General features: G+C 36.3%; 1 protein-coding gene across 12 annotated transcripts in view; it reads left to right on the forward strand.

The window, feature by feature from the left end:
* The window catches only part of SLC4A10 (solute carrier family 4 member 10), a 303,415-nt gene extending 281,719 nt beyond the window's left edge, over positions 1-21,696 (forward strand). For 6 of the 12 annotated variants that reach the window (XM_067026178.1, XM_067026176.1, XM_059052238.2 and 3 more), the window contains 5 exons: positions 1,868-2,041; positions 2,813-2,935; positions 11,223-11,290; positions 13,792-13,908; positions 19,577-19,742. In XM_067026178.1, the coding sequence (XP_066882279.1) occupies positions 1,868-2,041; positions 2,813-2,935; positions 11,223-11,290; positions 13,792-13,908; positions 19,577-19,643 (549 nt within the window). In that variant the 3' untranslated portion in view covers positions 19,644-19,742. Of the gene's footprint in view, positions 1-1,867; positions 2,042-2,812; positions 2,936-11,222; positions 11,291-13,791; positions 13,909-14,732; positions 14,784-19,576 lie in introns of all 12 variants that reach the window. The other 6 variants (XM_067026174.1, XM_067026173.1, XM_067026177.1 and 3 more) reach the window with 3 other exon arrangements.
* The last annotated feature ends 467 nt before the right edge of the window (positions 21,697-22,163 follow it).

Raw genomic sequence — 22,163 nt, forward strand, 5'->3', positions numbered from 1 at the left:
TATTAGGACAAGATCAAAGGCAAATGCAAAACTCAGAATACATTTAGCATGATTATCATTACTTGAGTAATAATAATTAAAAATGTGCTGAATATCAACAGTTCAAGAAGCATGTCAATTTGTTACCCTGTTTGTCGGAGGGCTCTATATGTTACCTGTTCGGTAATATTAAGAAACTTATTTAGGCTTCTCACTGTGCAACATAGCAGAAAAAACAGATTAGTGTTCTCATGAATGCTGTTTCTGTACTCTGATATATAACCACATTTATATTCACTCCACCACTTCAGGAAACCAAAGTAAAGCAAATGTGCCATTTAAGCAATAACAAGTGAAGCACTCACACACTGAAGTACATTTATGCAATAACATAACTTCACAAATGGAGAAATGGTGGCTGGGAAAAATTAGTTCTATAGAAATTGAAACATTCGGTTATAATCCCAAGGATTTTACTTTATTTCTTCCCTATTGCCACCTCCACTGCGCAGAGTTTTATTTATTTAATGACATGTAATTTTAAGAGATATGTAGGAGGTAGAAATAAAAAGACCCAGTGAAATATTTGTGGACAATATAGAGAGGGAAAAACCAGAAACTAATTCAGCACTTAGTACTCTGCATAGAAGGTTTTCAACAAATTTTTTGGAATGTATAAATGAATATGAAAAAATAAATGAACAGTGGATGGGCTAAACTATGTATTATTCTGGTTTAGATGCCTGAGGGAAGGTCATGCTGCACTGTAAGACAGGGCACACAGAAGGAAAGATGGGTTTATGTTGAATTGGGGATATGAGGAGGCTTTGGTAAAACATGATTATTTTTTTTTTAACATCTTTATTGGACAAGCATGATGTTTTGCCACTAACACTTACTTGACTTCATGGGCATTTGTTCCTTAGCATATTAGAGTAATTTTGGAATATTTGATGAGAATTGCTTACAATTTTCTTATATAAAGTAGCTAAGGACTAAATCTAATAATATTACTCTTAAAATGCATAAGAGATATTCCTGTAGAAATAGTATGATATAGAATTGACAGTGATTGAAACTGTCATTTTCTAAATCATCGCTTCTTGTTGGAAATATTGAAAACTGCAAAATTTGGCCTGAGAAAAATTAAACAAAATGATCCACATAAAATAGAGCTAACATGTGGTACAGTTTGTTAATAAGTAAAATGTGATTGAAGATCACATTTGATCAAGAAATTAAACAGAGTTAATATTTGCTCTGAAAAATACTTTATTAACAATAATTCATCCAGGTTAAATCTTTATGGCCAAGATGTTTGTATTTTTAGAAACAGCACCAAAACCTTGTTGGATATCAGAGTGGCAAGGTCAAAACAGCAGAGTCAAACTAAGGAGGTCAAAACATCCTACTCAGCAGCTGGATATGGGTCTAGAGCTCAAGACAGACAGAGCTGAAGCAGAGTTGAGGTCTGAGAGTCTTTAGCAAATATGTGAAAGTTGAAACAATGGGTACGGATGAGCTATTCAGGAAAGAAGAGTCCAGGAAACCCTAGTGCTTGAGGGGCAGATAAAAGAAGAAATTGTGATGTGATGATGAAGAGGATGATGATAATGTTTTCTTTCAAGGCTATACTCTGTGAGGGAGCAACATTTAGCATTGGCTTTAATGTTATTAAACTCTTTTAAATTATAACCTGTGACCATATTCAAGAAAATGTGGGATATTATAAAACTGAAATTGTATTATTCAGAGTGTATGCTTAACAATAGTATTGTCCTGATGTCAACTTAAGCGTGATCTACCATATATTGGGCCATATTATACATTTACTTGTCCTACTTCTATTGCTGTCTGTAAAAAGCAATTTAGTCTGTTTATCTTCTAGTTCTTCGATAGAATAAAGCTCTTCTGGATGCCTGCAAAACATCAACCAGATTTTATATATCTAAGGCATGTACCACTTCGAAAAGTCCATCTCTTCACAGTTATTCAGATGAGTTGCCTTGGCCTTTTGTGGATAATAAAAGTTTCAAGAGCTGCTATTGTCTTTCCCATGATGGTATGAAACTTCTAACTCAACTCTTTTTCTCCTCCTCTGGTTTTCTGCTCTCATTGAAAATCCATGAACTGGATCAATAGAATAATTTTGAACAATTTTTGGAAATCTTGGTATAAACTGTAGCCACTAAAACTAGTAACTAAGATTGGGTTTCAGATTATATATGAATTTCAGTGATTCGTACTAGCTTCATCTCTGTCATTCTGAATATTAGCAGTAGTTTGAATTAATTGAAGTTGGGTGGAAAACGTAGATTTTCAAAATTTAGCTTTAAAGATATACTAGCAAATTTGAAAATGTAAGGGGATTTTTTAAATTAAATTTTTTAACATCTTTATTGGAGTATATAAAATCAAATTTTATTAACTATTTTAAACCAGTTTCAAATATTTCAAAAATAAAGTGAATTTGAATTACTATAAGTAATTTAAAATATCATCAGCATAGGTAATAATGGTTTAATGTTCATTTAAAATAATGTAAACTATTAACTATGTGTATTTAAGGAAACAAATATATAGTTTTTTTCATTGCTTCTTTAAATGACTCGTATAATGGGTAAAATGATAGCGATTTTTCTGGAGATGTGGTAAGAAAAGGAAGTGAAGGAAGCAAAAGTACACTCAATATCTTTTATATGCACATATCTTCAGATTTCACTTTAATGTCAGCCCTAATTGAAGTTGACTTGTTTGTACCAAAAAACAAACAAATCTAAACCTCCCATTTCTATTTTTTCCCTGTTTTAAACTGTTTTATTATTTACTTCAGGTGTTAGCTCTGGTATTTGTAAGAAAGTTGATGGACTTTCTGTTTACCAAACGGGAACTCAGCTGGTTGGATGATTTAATGCCTGAGAGTAAGAAAAAGAAACTAGAAGATGCTGAAAAAGAAGTAAGTCAGAGCAAAGTCAGTATCTTATAAAGAAAAGAAAAAGGAACACTTGCACAGTAATAGCTCTTTGCAAAGCTAAATTTTTGTGTTTAGCTTTAGATAGTGACTACTAACAAACACAGGTGGACTATTTTGGAAGATTGATGTTTAAAATCATGAAGCTGGAACTTGAACAGAGAGAGAACATATCTTACATGAGTAAACCAATGAAATATACAAATACTTTGTCCTTCACTATCCTTATACTGCAAAGTTTATTTTTCTGATTCCTCCCTTCAGGATTTCAGAAACTTATTGATGCTTAAATGTTTCCAAATTATAGTCATGCAATGATTGCTTTTTGGTTGAATATGTGAAAAGAAAAAAAAAAGACATTATTACTGTTGGTATTTTCCTAGGGAACAAAATTTTAATAAAGAGTCTAATTCTAATTAAAAGATAAAATTAGTTATTCTGGAAATAGATGAAATGCTTAAGAGGGAAACACGTTGATCTGATTTGCTTTCAAAGTGCTTTAACTTTGAGTAAATGTTGTTAGAGAAACTTTGGGTATTTAATTACTTTCACAGACTGCTGATTTATCCTATTCTGTTTCATATGTTAAAACAATTGGTTTTAAGTTTTATGACTTATTTAAATTCGTGTATAAGCCTGGGTCTGTTTTGAAGGCTAGTAATCACAATATTTTTAAAGTATGTAAAAACTACAAAGAGTAAAAATGAAAAAAATGAGAAGTTCATCATTTAGCAGAATGATCGGGTCCATAGATTGTAAAATATAAGAATAAAATTTTCCTGTAACTGGAAATGAATATGAAAGAAAATACTTGGTGAGACTTACACATTATTCTTTCCATTTTTTCTTCTATACGGCAGTCAGTACATGTATTCAGTTTCCTACCTGTGGTGTATTTTCTCAAACCATAGGTATACTTCTCTTTCTTTTGGGGAATTTGCTTGCAAACATTTCAATGGTCTTAGGTTTTACTTAGCCATTAGATAAGTCCAGATTAGGCCACAGAGTCTAATGGATTACAGATAAGTCTACATAATATGCGACTGTCTGGCATTTCTTCACTTTTCCATGTTGTCCTATTACTGACAACGGATTCCACATTTAGAGATTGATTGTAATGATGTATCTTAATTCTATATGACTATTTCAATTTTCCCAAATGTTGTAGAAGTCATACTTAGTATCATATCATACTTCTAGCAATACTTATATAATGTTAAAAATGTCATTATAAAATTATCATAGTTCTTTATTTTTCTAAGTTTGATATATTCTTAAGTATGAGAATTTTTTAAAAATAGTGCTTTAACTATTTTTCCAAGTTGATATATTCTCATTTAAGTATGAGAGTTTTTTTTTTAATAGTGTTTTAACTAGGATATTTGGATAATTTCTGTTTGTTTTTAGGGCTTTAGTAAATGTTTGCTCTCATCCTCAGGTACTGTTCAAGAAGACTATGACAGAATTTGGTATAAAATGAATGTAAATAAATAGACACAAGAATATAGAAACACTAAAGCCTTAAAATATCCATGCTTGACATAATTAAAATTTATTCAGGTTGAAAACAATTTCTAAGAAGGTTTAAATTCCAAGGAAGACAACTTTGAATACAAAACTCATTGACCACAAGCTTCCGCTTAGTCTTTCTGATAATGAGAATGTTAAGTATTCTGATGCAGTAACTTACAAAAGTAATTTTTCTTTATTTTCCTGCTTTGACTTCCTGTCAAATGTCTCGACCACTTCTGTAGGAATAAGCTAGCAACAGCCCCAGGCATACAATCATTCCTTTTACAGCATTCTCCTTAGGCCATATCTGTACCATGGAACATTCTTGCCCTTCTAAAACTTTGTAAAAAGAAAAATAATATGTATATATAATATATTATGCTTAATATTCTTCCCTTTTTTCATTCAAAGAAAATTTCAGATTCTTCCTTTATATGTCTGTGAAATAGGAGAGAACAAATTTGACAGTAATCATAAATGTATTAGAATCTGCCGTTTCCATTGCCCAGAACCATTCACATAGCTACATATGTATGGTACTTATATGTATGTGTGCCATATGTCCATTTTGGAATTTATTAACTTCAGATAGGCAGAGATGCTATGTAATGAGTTTCTAACCTTTTCAAATTATAAACCCATTGTATGCCAATGGGGGTGTTGACTGTTTTCTGATTATATAAAGATTTTAGAAGTAATTAAATATTACTAAAATTCCTAGAACTCAAGTTTTCTAAAAAGATTCAAAAAGAGATTAAAGATTTATTGAGGCAAAGTTACAGCTGTATCCTCTGGTTCGGAGTATGAGAAAAAGTAAGGGAAAATGCCTTGTAATACATTAATCAGGCAGGTTTACAGACCTTTAAATTCTCAAATAGATTAATATGATGATACTTTAATGAGATCCTCAGTACATGGAAAGAAACAAGTAAACAAATAATACAGTCAAGAAATAATCCAGAATTGAACATTAAAATATAGTTCTGACCAGTGCAAAGAAAGATAATTCTCCATCTGACAAGTGGAGAGAGAGAAGTTAAATTAAAGATATTAACTTTCTAACTTGGAATTAGTATTAAAAGACTTGGAATTAGTATTAAAAGAATATGATCAGTATAGAGAATAGGAAGATTTAAGAAGGATTACACTAAAACTTGAATTCTGGTTGAATTTCTACTTGGTCACCCAGATCTCGGTATTCCATTTGCTTGAGGCTATGGACTTCACTGAAGGATGTGATCTTCTTACTTGGCATCTTATACCAAGGCCCAGTCTTCCAAGAGATTGTACATTAATGTGGTAAATGAACAAGTTCTCCAAAAAATGTTGCGTTTCTGCAATTACTCAAATTAATTGCATAACTTTGATTGTGATCTGGAAAGATGGTAAAGAGCAGAAATGTCTCAGCTCCCTGAGACTTGAATTTAAAATAGGCTCACCTCTTGTCCTTTTGATGATAGTTACAAGCTTGTACCTTTATCATCCAAGGTTTTACTATCAGTAGCCCACTTCTGGTCTTATGGCACTGAGAAAACATTAGTTTGACCTTAAAATTCAATAATGAGTTAAGCAGAATAAATAGCTACACAGGCCAGTCCAAGGTCGCAGAGCTTCTGTTCCAAATTTTCATGTACTTCATGCATATGCATATGCATATGCTTCAGTTTTTAGAAAGAAAGGATTATAATCAGGATAGAAATGAATATTGGAACCCTGACATTTTGCACATTGCTCTGTGTAAAGGGAAGACTGCAGAATCAAATTCTGGATGTCCAAATGTGCTCAGAGTACCAACACGCTTTCCTTCCTACTTCAGTATTCTCTAGGACATTGTACACATTTGACAAAAGGGATGCTGTTAAAGCAGTAAGCCCCAGCAGAATGTTTGCTCCTCGGTGAGGGAGAAGGAGGTTAACGTTAGATAAATCCTGGAAATTCAACTCTGTGCAGTGATCATGATATTGACACCTCTTGATTTGTGGGAGGTTCACTTTAACATATATGCTATAGGGAAAAAAAGGGGGGGGCAAGTGGGACTTGTGATCTGTATGAAGCAGTCTCATGAGCAAGGCCAAGAAGATGGAAAAGCAATGTAAAAACGAATGCAATTAAACAGATTAGAGAGCATGTTTTGCTGCTCAGAAAGATCAGAATTGGTTGTGGATTTGGGAAGCATGGCCTAATTATTGCACAGGCAAATGTTATTTCTAACTGAACCTTAGAGCAAGGCAAGCATATTCTTCTTCCTCAAGCAGTGGTTTTCAAAGTGTAGTCCCATGACCTCTGCTGTATCAGCCAACACCTGTCAACTTGTTACAATCAATTCTAAACCTACTGAGTCAAAACTCTGGAGATAGGGCCAGATTCTGTGTTAACAGACCTCCAGGTAATTCTGATGTGTGCTAAAATTTAAGGCAAGACCTTTCCTAAACCCACAGACTTTACGTCACCAGAATATAGTCTTCTAAATCCAAGAATTATTGTATTTTATAATAATTTAGATAAGTCAGTTAGAGAAACTGAATCAAATATTCTGATGAAAAAACATGTTGCATCCATCCATGTGAATTCTATACAGACTACTCCTCCTCCCCATTTTTTCTTTTCGGTTTTCATTGTTAAAGTGAGTTGTTGTATTTATTGGCTCTTCTACATATTGGAAATTTTAAGGAATACCACTTATAAATATAACATTTTATGGTTTACAAATTATTATAAGTGTGTATGTATGCGTGTGTGTGTGTGTGTGTGTGATTCTTGTAGTATTATCTGTTCTATTAGTAATTGGGGAAGGAAATGATCAAACACTTCTTAGGTTCTGTAGGCCCTGTTGTCTTCTTGGGTAAAATAAAGGGGTTAAACTTGACTTCTGAAGTCCCTTCCATTTTTTAAGAACTATGAATTCTAAAACTGCTGAATGTTTTCTCTCTAATACGATAGACATCTTTATGAACATTGGCTCTGTGCTGCTGTTGTTTGTACTTTGAGGTATTTGAGGGCTCCTACATAGATACAGGCTTTACATGAGAAATGGATTCAGTAACAGATGTTACCTATTTCACTTGGTAGAGCATTTGTTAGGTATCATAATATATGAATTGTATTTTTTACACTATCACAAACTATAATTCAGATTCATGATGTAATTTTATATATTAGATCTTATTCATCAAAACACACCACGATTTAACCCTGATTTTATTTTCCTTTTTACTCAGCACAGGCCTTGGCCCCAGCCAGGCTAGTTGTTCATTGTCGTGCAAACATGTCCTATCTATTCCTACCTCTTATCCTTGACCCATATTGTTTCTTCCCACCTAAATTTCTTCCTTTCTATTGCCACACTGATCAGATGAGACTGGCCCAGATACCACTGCCTCTGGTCCTATACTTTTTACAGTGATCCTTCTCATCCTCTGAGAGTAGGGTTTATGGCTTTCTTTTCATTGTTGTATACCCAGTACCTAGCAGATTACCTGTCTTGAAGATCATGCTTAATACGTATTTGCTAAATGGATTCATGAATAGCTCCTGGATTATTCTTTTTGTTCACTGTGTGCCTAGCACATAATACATACTCAGTAAATATTTGAGTGCTATTGAATAGATTTGTTTTTAAGCCTCTATTTTTCTGCCTTTTACTGGATATAGCATTAACTGTCCTTCACTTATTTAGTATCTGAACAATGCTTTGGCTATCTTAATTAAAAGATGGTGTTCAAATCAGAATATGAACATTCCTCTAGTCAAATTGGCAAAACCCCTCAGGTGCTCTTGGGTAAACTTTGATCATCAACCTTTGTAAAATCTCCATGTTGGGGCTTCCCTGGTGGCGCAGTGGTTGAGAGTCCGCCTGCCGATGCAGGGGACACGGGTTCGTGCCCCCGTCCGGGAAGATCCCACATGCCGCGGAGCGGCTGGGCCCGTGAGCCATGGCCGCTGAGCCTGCGCGTCCGGAGCCTGTGCTCCGCAACGGGAGAGGCCACAATAGTGAGAGGCCCGCGTACCGCAAAAAAAAAAAAAAAAAAAAAAAAACTCCATGTTGTAGAGCTCAGCATATTTTTTGATGGACACTGTGTAAATGAAATGCTGAATGGAACTCATTTCAGGATACTTCAGACTTATAAAGTGAAGGATACCCAGTAAGCTTTTTGCTTTCTCTCTTTTCCTGTATGATTGAGATAAACTAGGTTGTGATTGTCATGACGGCTGGTGCCTGGTTTGACTGCTCCTCCCCAGAAAGTCTCAATTTTTGGCTTCCTCACAGTGCTGCCTAGGATGCAGCCGGCCCTCTATCCCCGAGCTCTGGGGCCCACCCAGCTTCCTTCTGGCACTGAAGGCAGCGGCTGCTCTGCCACCCTTCTCTTCAGATAAGCATGGCTTGGAAATGCTATCTTTAGAGGTGATGAGTTTTTGTTTGGATAGAATTATGACTAGTATAAAGCCCACACATGCTAACAAGCCACAGAGTGCAAAATAATTATTGAAAGCAATTTGAGAGAAAAGTGGAAAATCATCTGAGGAAAAAACCAAAATTGTTCCCAAAGCTTTGGTCCAATTTTTTGCTGTTAGATTGAATCTTGAGCCTTAGTTTTCTGCTGCCAGGTAACCTAAGCACTGATGGCACCGTTCTTCTCTTCAGCTTTTTTTGAATTTTACTCTTTATTAAACCTTTTCTACCTGACTTATTGACATTTTATTCCAAGTTGGTCACAAAAGATACTACATACCAAGCTTACCATTCAGTGGACAACCAAGGAAAGAATTACATTTTGTTTGTATTTGGTTTTACTTAAATAGCGTTTGGGGTTGCTGAATATTTTCTCTTTATGTTCCTCTATGTGCGTTAAGATAACCTTTTCTTCCTGAAAGAATACATATGTTCTGCCCGTGGCCTCAATGATGTGCATATAAATTAATATGGCACATGTATTATTTCCATATATAGAGACTAACCCATTTTCAAGGCATGCATCATTTTAGACTACAGATTAGCTCTGCTCAAATGCTTAAATGTGTAATTTCAAACCAATGATACTGTCTACTCACCATGAATTAGTACTAATGGTATCTCCAAATAACATGGGGAATAGGCATAATACATAAGAAATAATGTACATCTGAGAGGTCTTAAAAGAAAAATTTTCCTTGAAAAGTAACAGGGAAAGAGAATAGAATGAATTCCTGTAATGCAAAGGGGTAACAGACACATGCCCATAGAACCACAGAGTATAAATATAACATTGTGTTTGGGCGGGGGGTGTAGTTTATAAGCAGAGAAGTAGCAGATCTCATACAGTCCCCTGGCCTCTCCATTATCCACAGGATAGGCTGAGCATAGATATTCTGTATGCAGCATGGCTAAGGTCCCAGCAGAGGGGAGCCTGCCTTAGTCACAGGTCAGATGTGTAGGGAGAGCACTTCAAGAGTAAAAACGAGACCTGTCCACACATTACGTTATACATTCATAGGTTAGCTGAAGAGACTGTAGAAAACACTGTTTCTTTCAGTAACAAGAAATATGGCAATGATTCTTTAGACTAGGCAGCATGCAAGTTGAGGACCCTAGGAACAGTCTTGCATGCCAGGAATAATGACATCAGCCAAAGGTCATGTGTTTCTGGAACCTGATTTAGACCAGCCAAGCTACTGCTAAGCTACTGAAAGAGGGAAAGCAATGAGGCTCCAGGGCCTTCCCTATTTTCTGTCTTCAGTTCCCATTTGGTTAGGAAAGTCACCTAGCTCTTCATCTCTACACAACTTAAAATTCCAGTTCTGGAATTAGAGCCAATAATTCTAACATTTTTAAATGGCCCCAAATAGTTCTTTAAACTGGAACATTCCTAATTGACCCACTTGAAAATGAATGCATTAAATAGGAGCTATAATCTGGAGATAACTATGTTTATTTTTTGGTACATGGAAAAAGGTTAATTATAACATTATTGAAAACTAAACCAGGACATTTCAGTGCTACATAAGATTATCTTCATCCCAAAGCTATACTTTTAAAACATTATATATGAAGAAATGAATGTATGAAGCATTACCATCCTTTGGGGGAGGGTGGAATATTGTCATTGTAAGAAGAAATCTGAGGCCTAAAACAAAAGTTTATGATTGGTCTAAGTGGAAAGCACTCCTGTGTTTTGGTCCATAGAGGAAGATATCTTCTACTGTCTATTTCCAAGTCTCAAAGTATTGTCTTCAGACCAGCATAATCAGCATCACCTGGAAACTTGTTAGATGTATTACTTGGGCTCTGCTCCAAACCGGCTGAATCAGACTCTGGAGGTGCGGCCCAGTAATCTGTACTTCTAATAACTCCTCCGGGTGATTCTGATGTAAACTAAAGTTTGAAAACCACTGCCCTAAATACATCTCTCATTCCTTTCTAGCAGAGCATTCTAGGAATGTAATTTCAACAGTGAAAATGATTACATTACCCATATGTTTGTCCTTGTAAAATTTAGAGTATTAAAAAAAAATCTTCTTGGAAAATAACCATGTTTTACATTGAGTGACATGAAGGAGGTTATTGTTAGCATTTAAATTACTTTGTGGTATAGGACTCATTAATTACTTATGTTCTTGGTAGCTGATGCTTTATTGAAAAGACCTGTGCCAACATTAATAAATGCAAACAAAGTGGAAGGTTCTGAGGTTAATAAGATAGTGAAACATTCATCTTTGTTTCTTCTTTAATGTAAAGTGGAGACTCATCAGGTTCACTTTGTATATTTTACATTTATCTTGCCAGGAAGAGCAAAGTATGCTAGCTATGGAAGATGAGGGCACAGTACAACTCCCATTGGAAGGGCACTATAGGTAAGATATAAATGTAAAAACACACCAATATGAGTAATGGTATATGTTGTTATACACTCTACTTAAGAATTTCGTATGTGTGGATTACTATAGAGGTTTGTTGACGTTGTGTTAGAGTAGAAAGAACTGAAACTAGGTGTTAGATTACCCTGTCCCAGTACTAAGTTCTGCCACTAGACGTTGACTATAGCCAAGTTGCTTAAAATGAAGCGAGGCAGGGAGCTGTTGTCTGAAGTCTTCTCCTATTTTATAATGAATATGAAAGCTCTCTCAAGACAGGTCAAGGTTCAATTCTGGGATAAATGAGCTAGGTATTTACTAAATTCATCACATGTAAACGTTTGAACTCTAGGAAAAACAGCATTTACCCCTTCAAAAAGACACTTCCAAAGAGATAATCCATTTCCTGAATTGAAGGATTCAGTTATACCAGTCATTTTAGGAAATATTTATGTAACTCTCCATAAAGAAGATTGTGCTAGTCTGCTTTGTGCACAAAGACAGAGCAAAAAAAGGAAAAAAAGCAGACTCCTCTAAGTTATAATACAACTTTTGAAAGTATTTGGCAAAAAATTATATATATGATCTCAAAGTGCTTAAGGATAATATAGGGCCATACCAGTAAAAAAAAGCATAGAAGATGTTTGTCTGAGGAGGAGATTTTTCATTGTGTTAAAAAAATAGGAGTGGATCTTCAGGGTCTGACTCTAAGACCATATTCCCTAGATTTAAAAAATATAATTAGCATCTACCACTTAAGAGTGAACACAAGTCTAGAAGGCATTTTTCCTTTCTCGCTCTCTTTCTTGTTTTTTTTTTACAGTATTTAAATTTTAAAATCCTGTTTGTTTAGTTGAATCAGCGTATTCCCAACTGTATTCTATAGAAATCTACCTAGTCTCTTGCGGTACCCCTCTTAAAAGGATTTTGTGGTTTAATTATTCTGAAAAATGTTCCATACCACATTTTAATTTAGAGATTCACAATGCACATTGGCATATTAAAGACTGTAGTACTGGCATTAAAAAAAAAAAAGGTTAACTTTGTTGCATCTAGCATTTTCTAAACTCTTTTGCTCACAAGACTCTTTTTCACATAATATCATGAAAAACTTATATTCTACATGACGCTCTTTTGGAAACTAGTTGATCTCGTGCTTTGAGTTACCAAGAGCTGGATGAATTAGAGGTCTTAAAGAACACATTTCCAGATTGAGCAAGGAAGGAGCCTGTGAGACCTGTTTTGCTCCAGACTCTCAGTGTTCCTCTTAAAAATGGAATTTGTTGCCCTCTTATGAATGTCCACAATGAGGGGCATGTGAGGTCAACTTAGAATTTCTGTAGAACATGACTTTTTCCACAGCAGAGAATCTTTTTTTACGTGTGGTAAGAAGAGCGCTGATCTCTCACCCAATGAAACTTTCTTTGACTTGGCCTGTGTTTTATCTCTGTTGATATTTGGTTGCCTTTTTAGCCCTGGGAAAGTTTTAGAGAGTTCTAAATGGCACCTATAATTGGTGCAGTTTTAAAATGTAAAAAAATGCCTGCAGCATAGTACAGGCCCTGATATTACAGGCTCCCCCAGTCATTTGGAAAAGCCTCTGTCAAGTACACAGGCTGCCTTCATTTATTCAATGAATATTTATTGAGTGGATACCAAGTGCCAGGCTCTGTCGAGGTCATGGGGGAACAGCAGTGGACCAATGGGCAAGAATCCTTGTTCTCATGAAACTTGTATTCAAGTAGAGTAGAGGTGGGGGGAGACAGGAAATAAACAAATGAACAAGTCATGTAGTACAGTATTTCAAATGGTGAAAAGTGCAACAAAAGCATAAAGCAAAAAAGAGGGATGAGGTTGCTATGAGGCGATGGAAACAGACATTTCAAATGGAGCAGTCAGCAAAGGCCTATCTGAGCAGGTGACATTTGAACTAAGGAAGGAAAGGGTTATACCATGTAAAGGAACATTATAGGCAGAGAGAAGAGCATGTACAAGGACCTGAGGGAGCAGAAAGCCTGTAGTGTCCCAGGACAGTCAGGAGGCCACTGCATTGTAGCTGGAGAGGAAGGAGCCAGGGGTGTAATAGCAGAGGGTGAAGTTAGAGGGTAAGGGTAGGGACAGGGCCTTACAGCCCATCCACTGGGCTTTTACTTTGAGTAGGTGGGAGCCACTGTCGAGTCTGAGCAGAGGCGTGAAGAGCTCTGCTGGGCTATGAATGTAGAGGCAAGAGGCCCAGCAATGAACGTGCAGAACCTAAACTCTGTCATTTGAAATAGATTAGGAAAACTGTACCCCAGACCGGTTTCTATATAACTAGAATCTTTCATTTAGATTTTCATTCTTCATAGTTTTTTGGGAGAGAACTATTTAATACTTAATTTTTAATTATCAAAAATACTGTACAGAGGCATAAGACTGTCCTATATTTAGTGTCTATCGCTAGATAACTGCAGATTCTTATTTAATGTTTATTATTTCATTTTGGATAAACTCCTATCTAGAGATGATCCATCTGTGATCAATATTTCTGATGAAATGTCAAAGACTGCCTTGTGGAGGAACCTTCTGATTACTGCCGATAACTCAAAAGATAAGGAGTCAAGCTTTCCTTCTAAAAGGTTTGAATTTAAAATAATGTGAATTTATAATGATCCCAGCCATTTAATGACATGAATCCATTAAAAGAATAGCATTGGTTTCCATTGAACTTAGATCTAAAATCTTTCAGAAAATTCTTTTAAAAAGTGGATAGAAATCGCAATTATCACATTTGTTGGTATGTTTTCAACATCTCCCTTTCAAATTAAAAGCTCACTCCAAAACTATAACAGTGGGGAGAAATGGTACTAGAAATGAATCCCAATGCAGGACATTTTTGGACATTCATTTTGGCCTACTCTTTTGCAGTAGGATTTTAGTGTATTCCCTCATCACCCACTTCTCAGGACCCCCTTAGATGTCTGACCACGTTTTTCATTCTCCTGTTGTCCTTTTTAAAACCCATATGGCACATGCAATGGTAATTTTGTATTTAGATTATTTCCAGTCCCTTATTCCAACCCCCTGAAAAACCTTCCCTAAGCTTTTTAGCCCCAAACTTTCAGTTCCAGAAAGTTTTATCCATTTTTACTTCTCTGTATGCAAACATTACAAACAACTCCTGGAGTTGTGATGATAGTTTTAAATGCATGAGGTGGGAAGAGTGTGTCCTTAAATATCAAGAGTCATCACAGGATTTCCAACTGCATTTTCCAGAATTTATAAATAAGGGTTCAAACCATCCAGTCTTCTTAGATGTTGATCTGAAGAAAAATCTCTGTATTATGCTAATATTTCTTCTTATTAAAGAGTGATTGAGGGATTTGGGATGGTGTTTAATTATTAATTTCCTTTATTTTCATGACCTTAAATTAACTTTTTCTACTTAATTTTTATATTACATTTTTGTCATAAGCTCCCCTTCCTAATCACTCTAGAAGCTGATTCCCCAAAGGTAAGACCCTTTCCCTCAAACCTATTCCTTGGTTGCATTTCCTTTTGTTAAATGGTGTCTTCTAGAAACCTGGTCAGCCTATGTTCTTTGTGTGAGTTTTGGGGAGGCAAAAGGCGTGGAGAGTCTTGGGTTTAGATCCAGTGTCACATTGAGTGTTTACAGTGTTCCTATAACCACTCAGCTCTTTAAGAGGGTTTGAAACTTGAGTAAACTTTTTTCCCCACATGACTTATACCAATGCATCATATATAAATCAACAAAGCTCTTAGAACTGTATTTAATAATAACATCAAATTTCTATGTTTGAAAAAGAAAATTTATCCCTTGAATTAAGGAATTGCAAAGCTGGGAACTTCCATTTATGCACCACCATGCTTCCAAAACTTCAAGCTTTATCTTCGTGAGAACTATCTGGAAACATGGGTTAGAAAAAGAGGTGACATTAGACTTAGAGGATATCTCTTATTGATGGTTTTTGTCACCCCAAAATGGCATGCTGCTTCAGTGTCATATCTATCTTAAACAGCATAAACAACACCAGCAGTGGATATGCAGAGAGTCTAGGCGTCTTCACACCATAAAGCTGGGGGATTACTTCATGTTCTCTCTCTCTTTCTCTCCTTCTCCCCCTCTCCCTCTCTTTCTCTCCTTTGAATACCTCCACCACTTGCTCCAAAAGGAGGTTAATGTAAATTACTCAACAGGCTCTCTCAAAGACTTTTGGTTGATATTTTCTGTCTTTTAACAAGGCTTTAAAATCTTCATGTATTTCTTTGCTTGGCTCAAGCAGAAGTAATATTTTATTCTAAAACATGCTTTATCTTCTTTTCCCAAATATCCCTGCCACAGTCTGATAGAGTCATCCTCACAGTAGTTCTGATTTGTTAGATGTCTTGGGAGAAAATCAGTCATGAGAAGGGCAGTTTCTCAAACCTATTGAAATATATGCTTGTGGACCCTTTCTCATTAAAAATATGGCATTTCTCTGATTTTTAAAAATGTGAACTCCAGGTTTACGAGCTCAAAACAAAATGCCAGCCATGGGAATATGTGAAGAATTTGAGACAATCAGACTTAGAGATTGCTTTTCTTCCTGTACTCTACAGATCCATAGTGAAAACTCTTTCTCTATTTTTCTTTGGTTCAAGCAACAGTTTTATGTCATGATATTTTAGGTACTCCTTAAAGTAAATAAGTCAAGTGATGCTTTTCACCAGAAAAACTCAATTGTTTAAAATATGTGTCAGATTACTTCTCACAGTAGACTAATTCTAGTGAACAATGTAGTATGCCTAAAAGCAGATTCAATTTTAAATAGATCACCCTTTATATCTTCAAATAACCACTCTTTTCTTATTCTTTGAACCTATGTTCCCACTAACATGAGATTCAAAACTATTGTGGAATGAAAGTTTACCCAGTTTTCTTTACTTTTAAATGTGATAAAACCTGTAGCTTTCCACCTGAAAAATATCTCTCGGTTAGTTATTAATGTCTTTCTTCTTCATAACAGAGGAAACTGACAGAAAGAGTGTGGCTTCCAGAAATCCTAAAACCACCAATACTAACAACAGCAATACTCTCCCCAAGCCACCACTTTCTCTTGGTATCTGTTGAAGGCATTGAAGTGGGATGACCAGGAACTGTAAAAATGCTATACCTGCTAACGTGTCCATTGGCAAAAAACGCCCTAAAGACCAGATTCTCAGGGTCTCTCTCTCGAGACCTCAGCTGGCTTCCCAGAAGTCTCTGACACCCCACCCCTAGGTGTTTTCATTCTATCCCCTACTATAGGCCCTAATGCCTATAAGAGAAGCCTAGATACCTTTTCTGAGTGGAATTTGGAATAGCAGTTATGTTTTCTCCATTATTTCATTCGCTTCATGTTATCCAAAAAAATTTACCCAGCTTAACCGAAAGAAGGATCTAAGAACCGACTGCAGGTTCTACCACATCTGCAGGATGTCTAATTTGATCCTAGTTCGACAGCACTATACATGCATGGGACAAGCTCCTCCACAGCTTATTTAAATTAATTGACAGAAATAGGTCACATTAAAACCCACATCGCATCAGAACAGGTGAGCAACTGCTGTGATACGCTGACACCCAAGACCAGCATTTCTTGGGCAGGTAACCTGGCAGCACTTGGCTTTGCCTTGGTGGCAGAGGCTAGGGTCTAGGGACACTGCCCCTGCTCTCCTGTCCCCACACCCCCTCCCCCTTCCATGCCGGATGCTTCTTTGCTCTAATTTCCTAGGCCTCAGCCCTCTCATGACTGCTTGGTAAATGTTGTGTATATCAACTACTATGGTGTCATTGACAAATAACAGTTTCATAGAGTGCCTGGCAGCATGAAGGTAGTGGGTCACGTTTTGCCCTCTCTTGAAATATTACTTCCTTATGTTTGGTCCTTACAAAGTACCTGGTATATAATAGATATACAACATGTGTTGATTGTAGTAGCATGTAATAGATATGATATACATTTAATAAATATATATTGATATAATATATTGATTACAATGGAAGTTGAGAATTGATTGGCATCCTGAAAATGAATGTATCAGGGAATAAAGTGAGTAATAGCCATGCACTAAGAAGACTCAAGTCAATAATATTTTTTTATAGAAGTCTTGAGCTGGTTATAAAATTTCTGCTTCATTGCTGCAATCTGATCTGATACCAGAACCCCTGGTTTTAAAGAGGGGGGAAAAAAAGCCCAATCATTTAATTGGTTATTGTTTTGTAACCAAACAACCAGTATGACCAAAGCAGAACATCAGGAGGAAGCATGTCTGTGAATGATATTGACTTTCTGAATCGCTTTTTTTCCACTGCCTGGCGGCTAATAGTGCCACTGGGAATTTGCTCACTTATCGAAAGGTTATGGAGCATTGTGCACACAGGAACTGTGAATGTGTAGAGACCAGTATGTCTCCGTCCCCACAGTCTCCTACAGATAGAATGTGCTTTTCTATCTTTCAAAAGTTAGAGCTCATTGGAATTGAGACTACCAGCCTCAGAATTCTGGCATTCAAGCTACAAGAAAATATAGAGGCCATTTAGTCCAAAACTCACGTACAGATGAGGAAACCAAGTCTCAGAGAAATTAAACGACTAGTCCAGTGTCACACAGCTCATTCTTAGCTTCCTGAAGCTGAATGTCATCTTCCGACTCCAAGCGCGGCTTTCTCCACCTGCCCCCGCTGCCTTTTCTCATTGGCTTTGTTTGGCAGAAGACACTGGGAGCCAGGTAGCACCCAGGGAAAAGTTAATCTGGAAAGTAGCGTAGCAGGCACTTGTCATCTGTAAGGAACTTAAAGTCGAAGAAAGTGAGTCATGCAGATAGAGGAGTTAAAAATACAATTAAGCCTCTCAACACATCATGTGCACACTGTCATCTCTTCTCATGGAAGGAGAACAGAAAAGAGGAAAAGTCGCTTTGCTCTGACCCGTAAGTACTGTGTGCTGAGAAGTGTGGCAGGCACAAACCCGGGTGCCGTCGACACCCGCTCACACCAGCTCTCAGCGCTGGCGGCGCGCCAGAGATGGCAGAAGCTCCGGCACTTCTTACCTGATGGCGCCGGGTGGTGGTGACAACTGAGAAGGGCTGTTTCTAGCTTGAATTGGAGGAAAAACAATTTAAAAAACACACTCTTAGAATGTGTCTAAGTTATTGACCACTACGAAAGCTGCACAGGAGACCCTGTAGGAAAAAGGGGGCTTTAACTGTCCCTTTCTTATTTGGAGAAGAGTTATATAAAACCAAGGGTTTCCCCACCATCAACTATTTCAGAGTTATATTAAGAGCCAAAGTTAACAGTAAAAATGTGTGGGTTCTTGCAGCTCAGGGCCCCAGCGGCCGGGTGTGGATTGCCCTCGAGTCAGCAGCAGGAGGGGCCCGGGAGGGGCCTCAGCGTTCGGCTTGGCCTGTGCCAGACGTGGCCGGGAGGGAGCAGAGCTGCCCCCTCGGGAGCATGCATGTACTCTTGGTGTGAGCTTCACGCGTGTCAGCGCATTATTTGAATTTCGCGTGAAAATTGTCAACTTGAGAGTAGGAAAAGTGAACATCGGAAAAATATTTGTAAAAAAATGATAGTCACATTACCAGTTTACCCATTGATAAAGTTAATTGGAGAACAGTTTAAACAGAAGCCACTTGGGAATGAGTTTATTCTGGAAGGAGTGAGGTGAAACATGCTTCCTCTGATGGACAGGAGGAGGGTTTGTCTGTGAAGAGACAGCACAGGTGTTTGGAGGGCAGTGTGCGGGGTGACCGGGTCCTCCCGACCAGCAGAGGCGTGTCTGTCCTCTGGACAACAACGCAGTTCTCACCAAAGATCAGAATCCAGTCTGTGCACAACGGATGCGCCACTTGCAGCAGGGCCCAGAAATACCTACTGCGACATCTTGTTTATGTCATTCATAGTGTCAGTGCTATCTTAAGACAGGGGCATGACCGGCATTTTCAACAAGCATCAGTGATTCATTTGCACAAATGAGGACCATGGTATTAATCTTGCATGCTTTGGGTACTGTTTTTAAAATGTCTGGTTTTTGTTTTTTAGTTTTTGTTTTTTGAATTTCCCTTTTTCTGCAGTTCTTGGTTTCTGTCTCACTGAGTGCAGAGGATTTTAATTGTTGCTATCTATCTATGCTTCGCAGCATGAAAGAGCAATGCCTAAGGGCCCTTGTGGTGCTTTGGGGTTGATGGGTTTGTGTCTGAACCAGCAGACCTCCCAGTAGCCATGCTGGATTGAAATAATACATTTCTCCTTTTTCCCCTGTAGCATTGAAAGCCGAAAAGAGAAGAAAGCTGACTCAGGGAAAGGTGTTGACAGGGAGACTTGTCTATGACTTGATCTTCAATTTATTTTTTACATATATATGAGAGGAGTGCCACAGTTATTCATAAAACTGCTTTGATCATGTATTATAAATTCTGTCTTTCATCCCAAATCCACCTTCATACTGTAAGTAGTGCAATACTCGTTTCATTTCTGTGTTTAAACTTCTGAACAGTGAGACACCCTTGTGAGCGTATACAATAGCTAATGCAAGAATCTCTGTGTTCCTTGCTGTATTTTAGACATTTGTAAACACTAGATTCTCATAGTCAGTTTTACGAGAGCAATAGCTTTCTTAAAGAGATAAGTCATATTACCTAGTTTGTATTTTCCTACTTAGGGACCTGAAGATACCTGATAATTTCATTTAGAAGAATTTTGAAAGGTAGTCTTACTTCTTTTTATTTTTTATAGCTTAGCATTAGTGACTTATTGCAAAAGACCCAAATCAAAAAGTTAGTTTGAAAGCATTTTTTAATAATTGTATTTATGCATTTCCTTGATTTAATATGATACATTTAATACTTAAGAATTTATATGTAACTAAAACTTAAAGTCATTTTGAAAAATATATATGGAAACCTATTCACAACTTGTTTAAACGAATCAGATACTAATGCAAAGAGTCAAGTAGTATTTGCTTAATATTCAGGTTGGGATTACATGATCAAATACTAGGCTTGTATGAAATGCTTTAGAAAAACTTTGTAGGTTTTGTGAGATTTTCAATATAAATCTTTATCAGAAATGTGCTGTTAAATTTACCTCCCATTGACAACAAGTGTTTTCCAAATAAACCTATTATATACATACTTGTGGAATGACACATGGTGAGTTATTGTACATGAAATTCCACTCCTGTACAGTTATTCCACTGCTAAAGGTCATGGACTGCTTAATGCTGCTTCTGAATCATGTTCTAATGTTAGACTGATAGGTCTCCAATTGTCATTTTTTCTTCTGCAGAGCTCTTTCCCACGTTTTAATTAAATGCATGCTGTAGAAAAATAATCTTTTAAATGAAAATTTCAGATTCTGTTTGAGAAGCTTCTGTAGATATTTCAGTCTATATGAAATAATCCATCTTTACTAAGTTTATACAAGAGGAAGGAAAGTTAAGAATTTTTGAGCATTCTAAAAATACAGTATTTTATTTCACTTCAAATGAATGTGAATTAATAAAGACGAAATCTCATAGTGCTCTTGTTTCCTAAAAAGTACCAATGATCATCAACCTTTTAATCTTCAGTGTCCAGTTTTACAATAATTCAGAGCCCTATGGCTTTTCCAAACTATGAATTAATATTCATAAGTGTATAAGAGTATAAGTGTACATGAAAAGTGAAAAAAAAATCCTCTTGTGATTAAGCTTCTGAAGGAAATAAACAACAAAGCCTCCACTGGGTTCAACATTTTGATGCCTTCTGTAAAATTCCCCTCACAGTCTTTCAAGGAGCCATTTCGTTTATGGAACATAAGCCTAAAAAATATAAGAAGAGTTTGTAGTTAATAAAGTCTGTGTTTATAAATGCCAAGGAAAAATACAGAAACTTTACATTCCAAATGCATTGCCTTTGTGTATTTTATAATACAGATACTACATGTAACCATTCCCATTGTTTTATGATTTAGACTAGCTGTACATGCCAGTCAGTCCCAAAAGCAGCCTCCTAGTGTTTTAATATATTAATAATTGTTCTGTTTAAAATGATCATAGTGAATTAAAACCTTCACATGATCACCTATTTGAATAAGCACTCATATCCAATGAAATTCTGTATTTCTGAGTATTTTTATAGTCATTTTGTTCTTGTGTGAATTTTAATGCTATCCCTATGTTAATCTTAATATTTTGAAATCATATAAAATATAAGAAAAATGTAGTGTTATATATTTCCTCCTAATTTCAGATTCCTGGTCAAAATTACTGAATATCTTGAATGTAATTTATTGCAAAGTTTAAGTAATGTGTAAATGTGACTAGGATATTGTGTTTTTCACAACTAAGAAATGTTATGTGGAAATAAATATTTATCCTAACTAATTTCCTTGCAAATTTTAAATTGTGATGCAAAGTGTTTTGTCTTTTTTTCCTTATCAATGTAGAACATTTTGATTGAACGTAACATTTAAATTTAGACACACCCCTGATGTTAAGCAAACTTGGTGATGTAGACATTTCAAGAGTATTCAAACAATTTGAACTTTATGAACAAACTATGATGAGAGCTATATTAGGATGTACCTCTTCATTTTCCTGGAGAGCAGTGACTTAGATACAAATGACATTGTACCCAAGACTAGTAAAAGCTTCTAAGATCCTTAGTAGGATTTCCCATTATTAGAACTCCTTAGGCTTCAGTTTTTACCCCTCTTGGGAAAAGCATTTTCTAAAATTTGTCTCCTCCCTGTTTGTTACAGTAGATCAGATGGGACCAGTATTCTTTTGTAGCCATGTAGCAATGTGTTATGGAGGTAACTGCATTCAGAACTGTAATGTACTGGTTTGTATTTTTCTCTTGACTCATGA

The sequence above is a fragment of the Kogia breviceps genome, chromosome 2 (genome assembly GCF_026419965.1).
Source record: "Kogia breviceps isolate mKogBre1 chromosome 2, mKogBre1 haplotype 1, whole genome shotgun sequence".
NCBI classification, from domain to species: Eukaryota; Metazoa; Chordata; class Mammalia; order Artiodactyla; family Physeteridae; genus Kogia; species Kogia breviceps.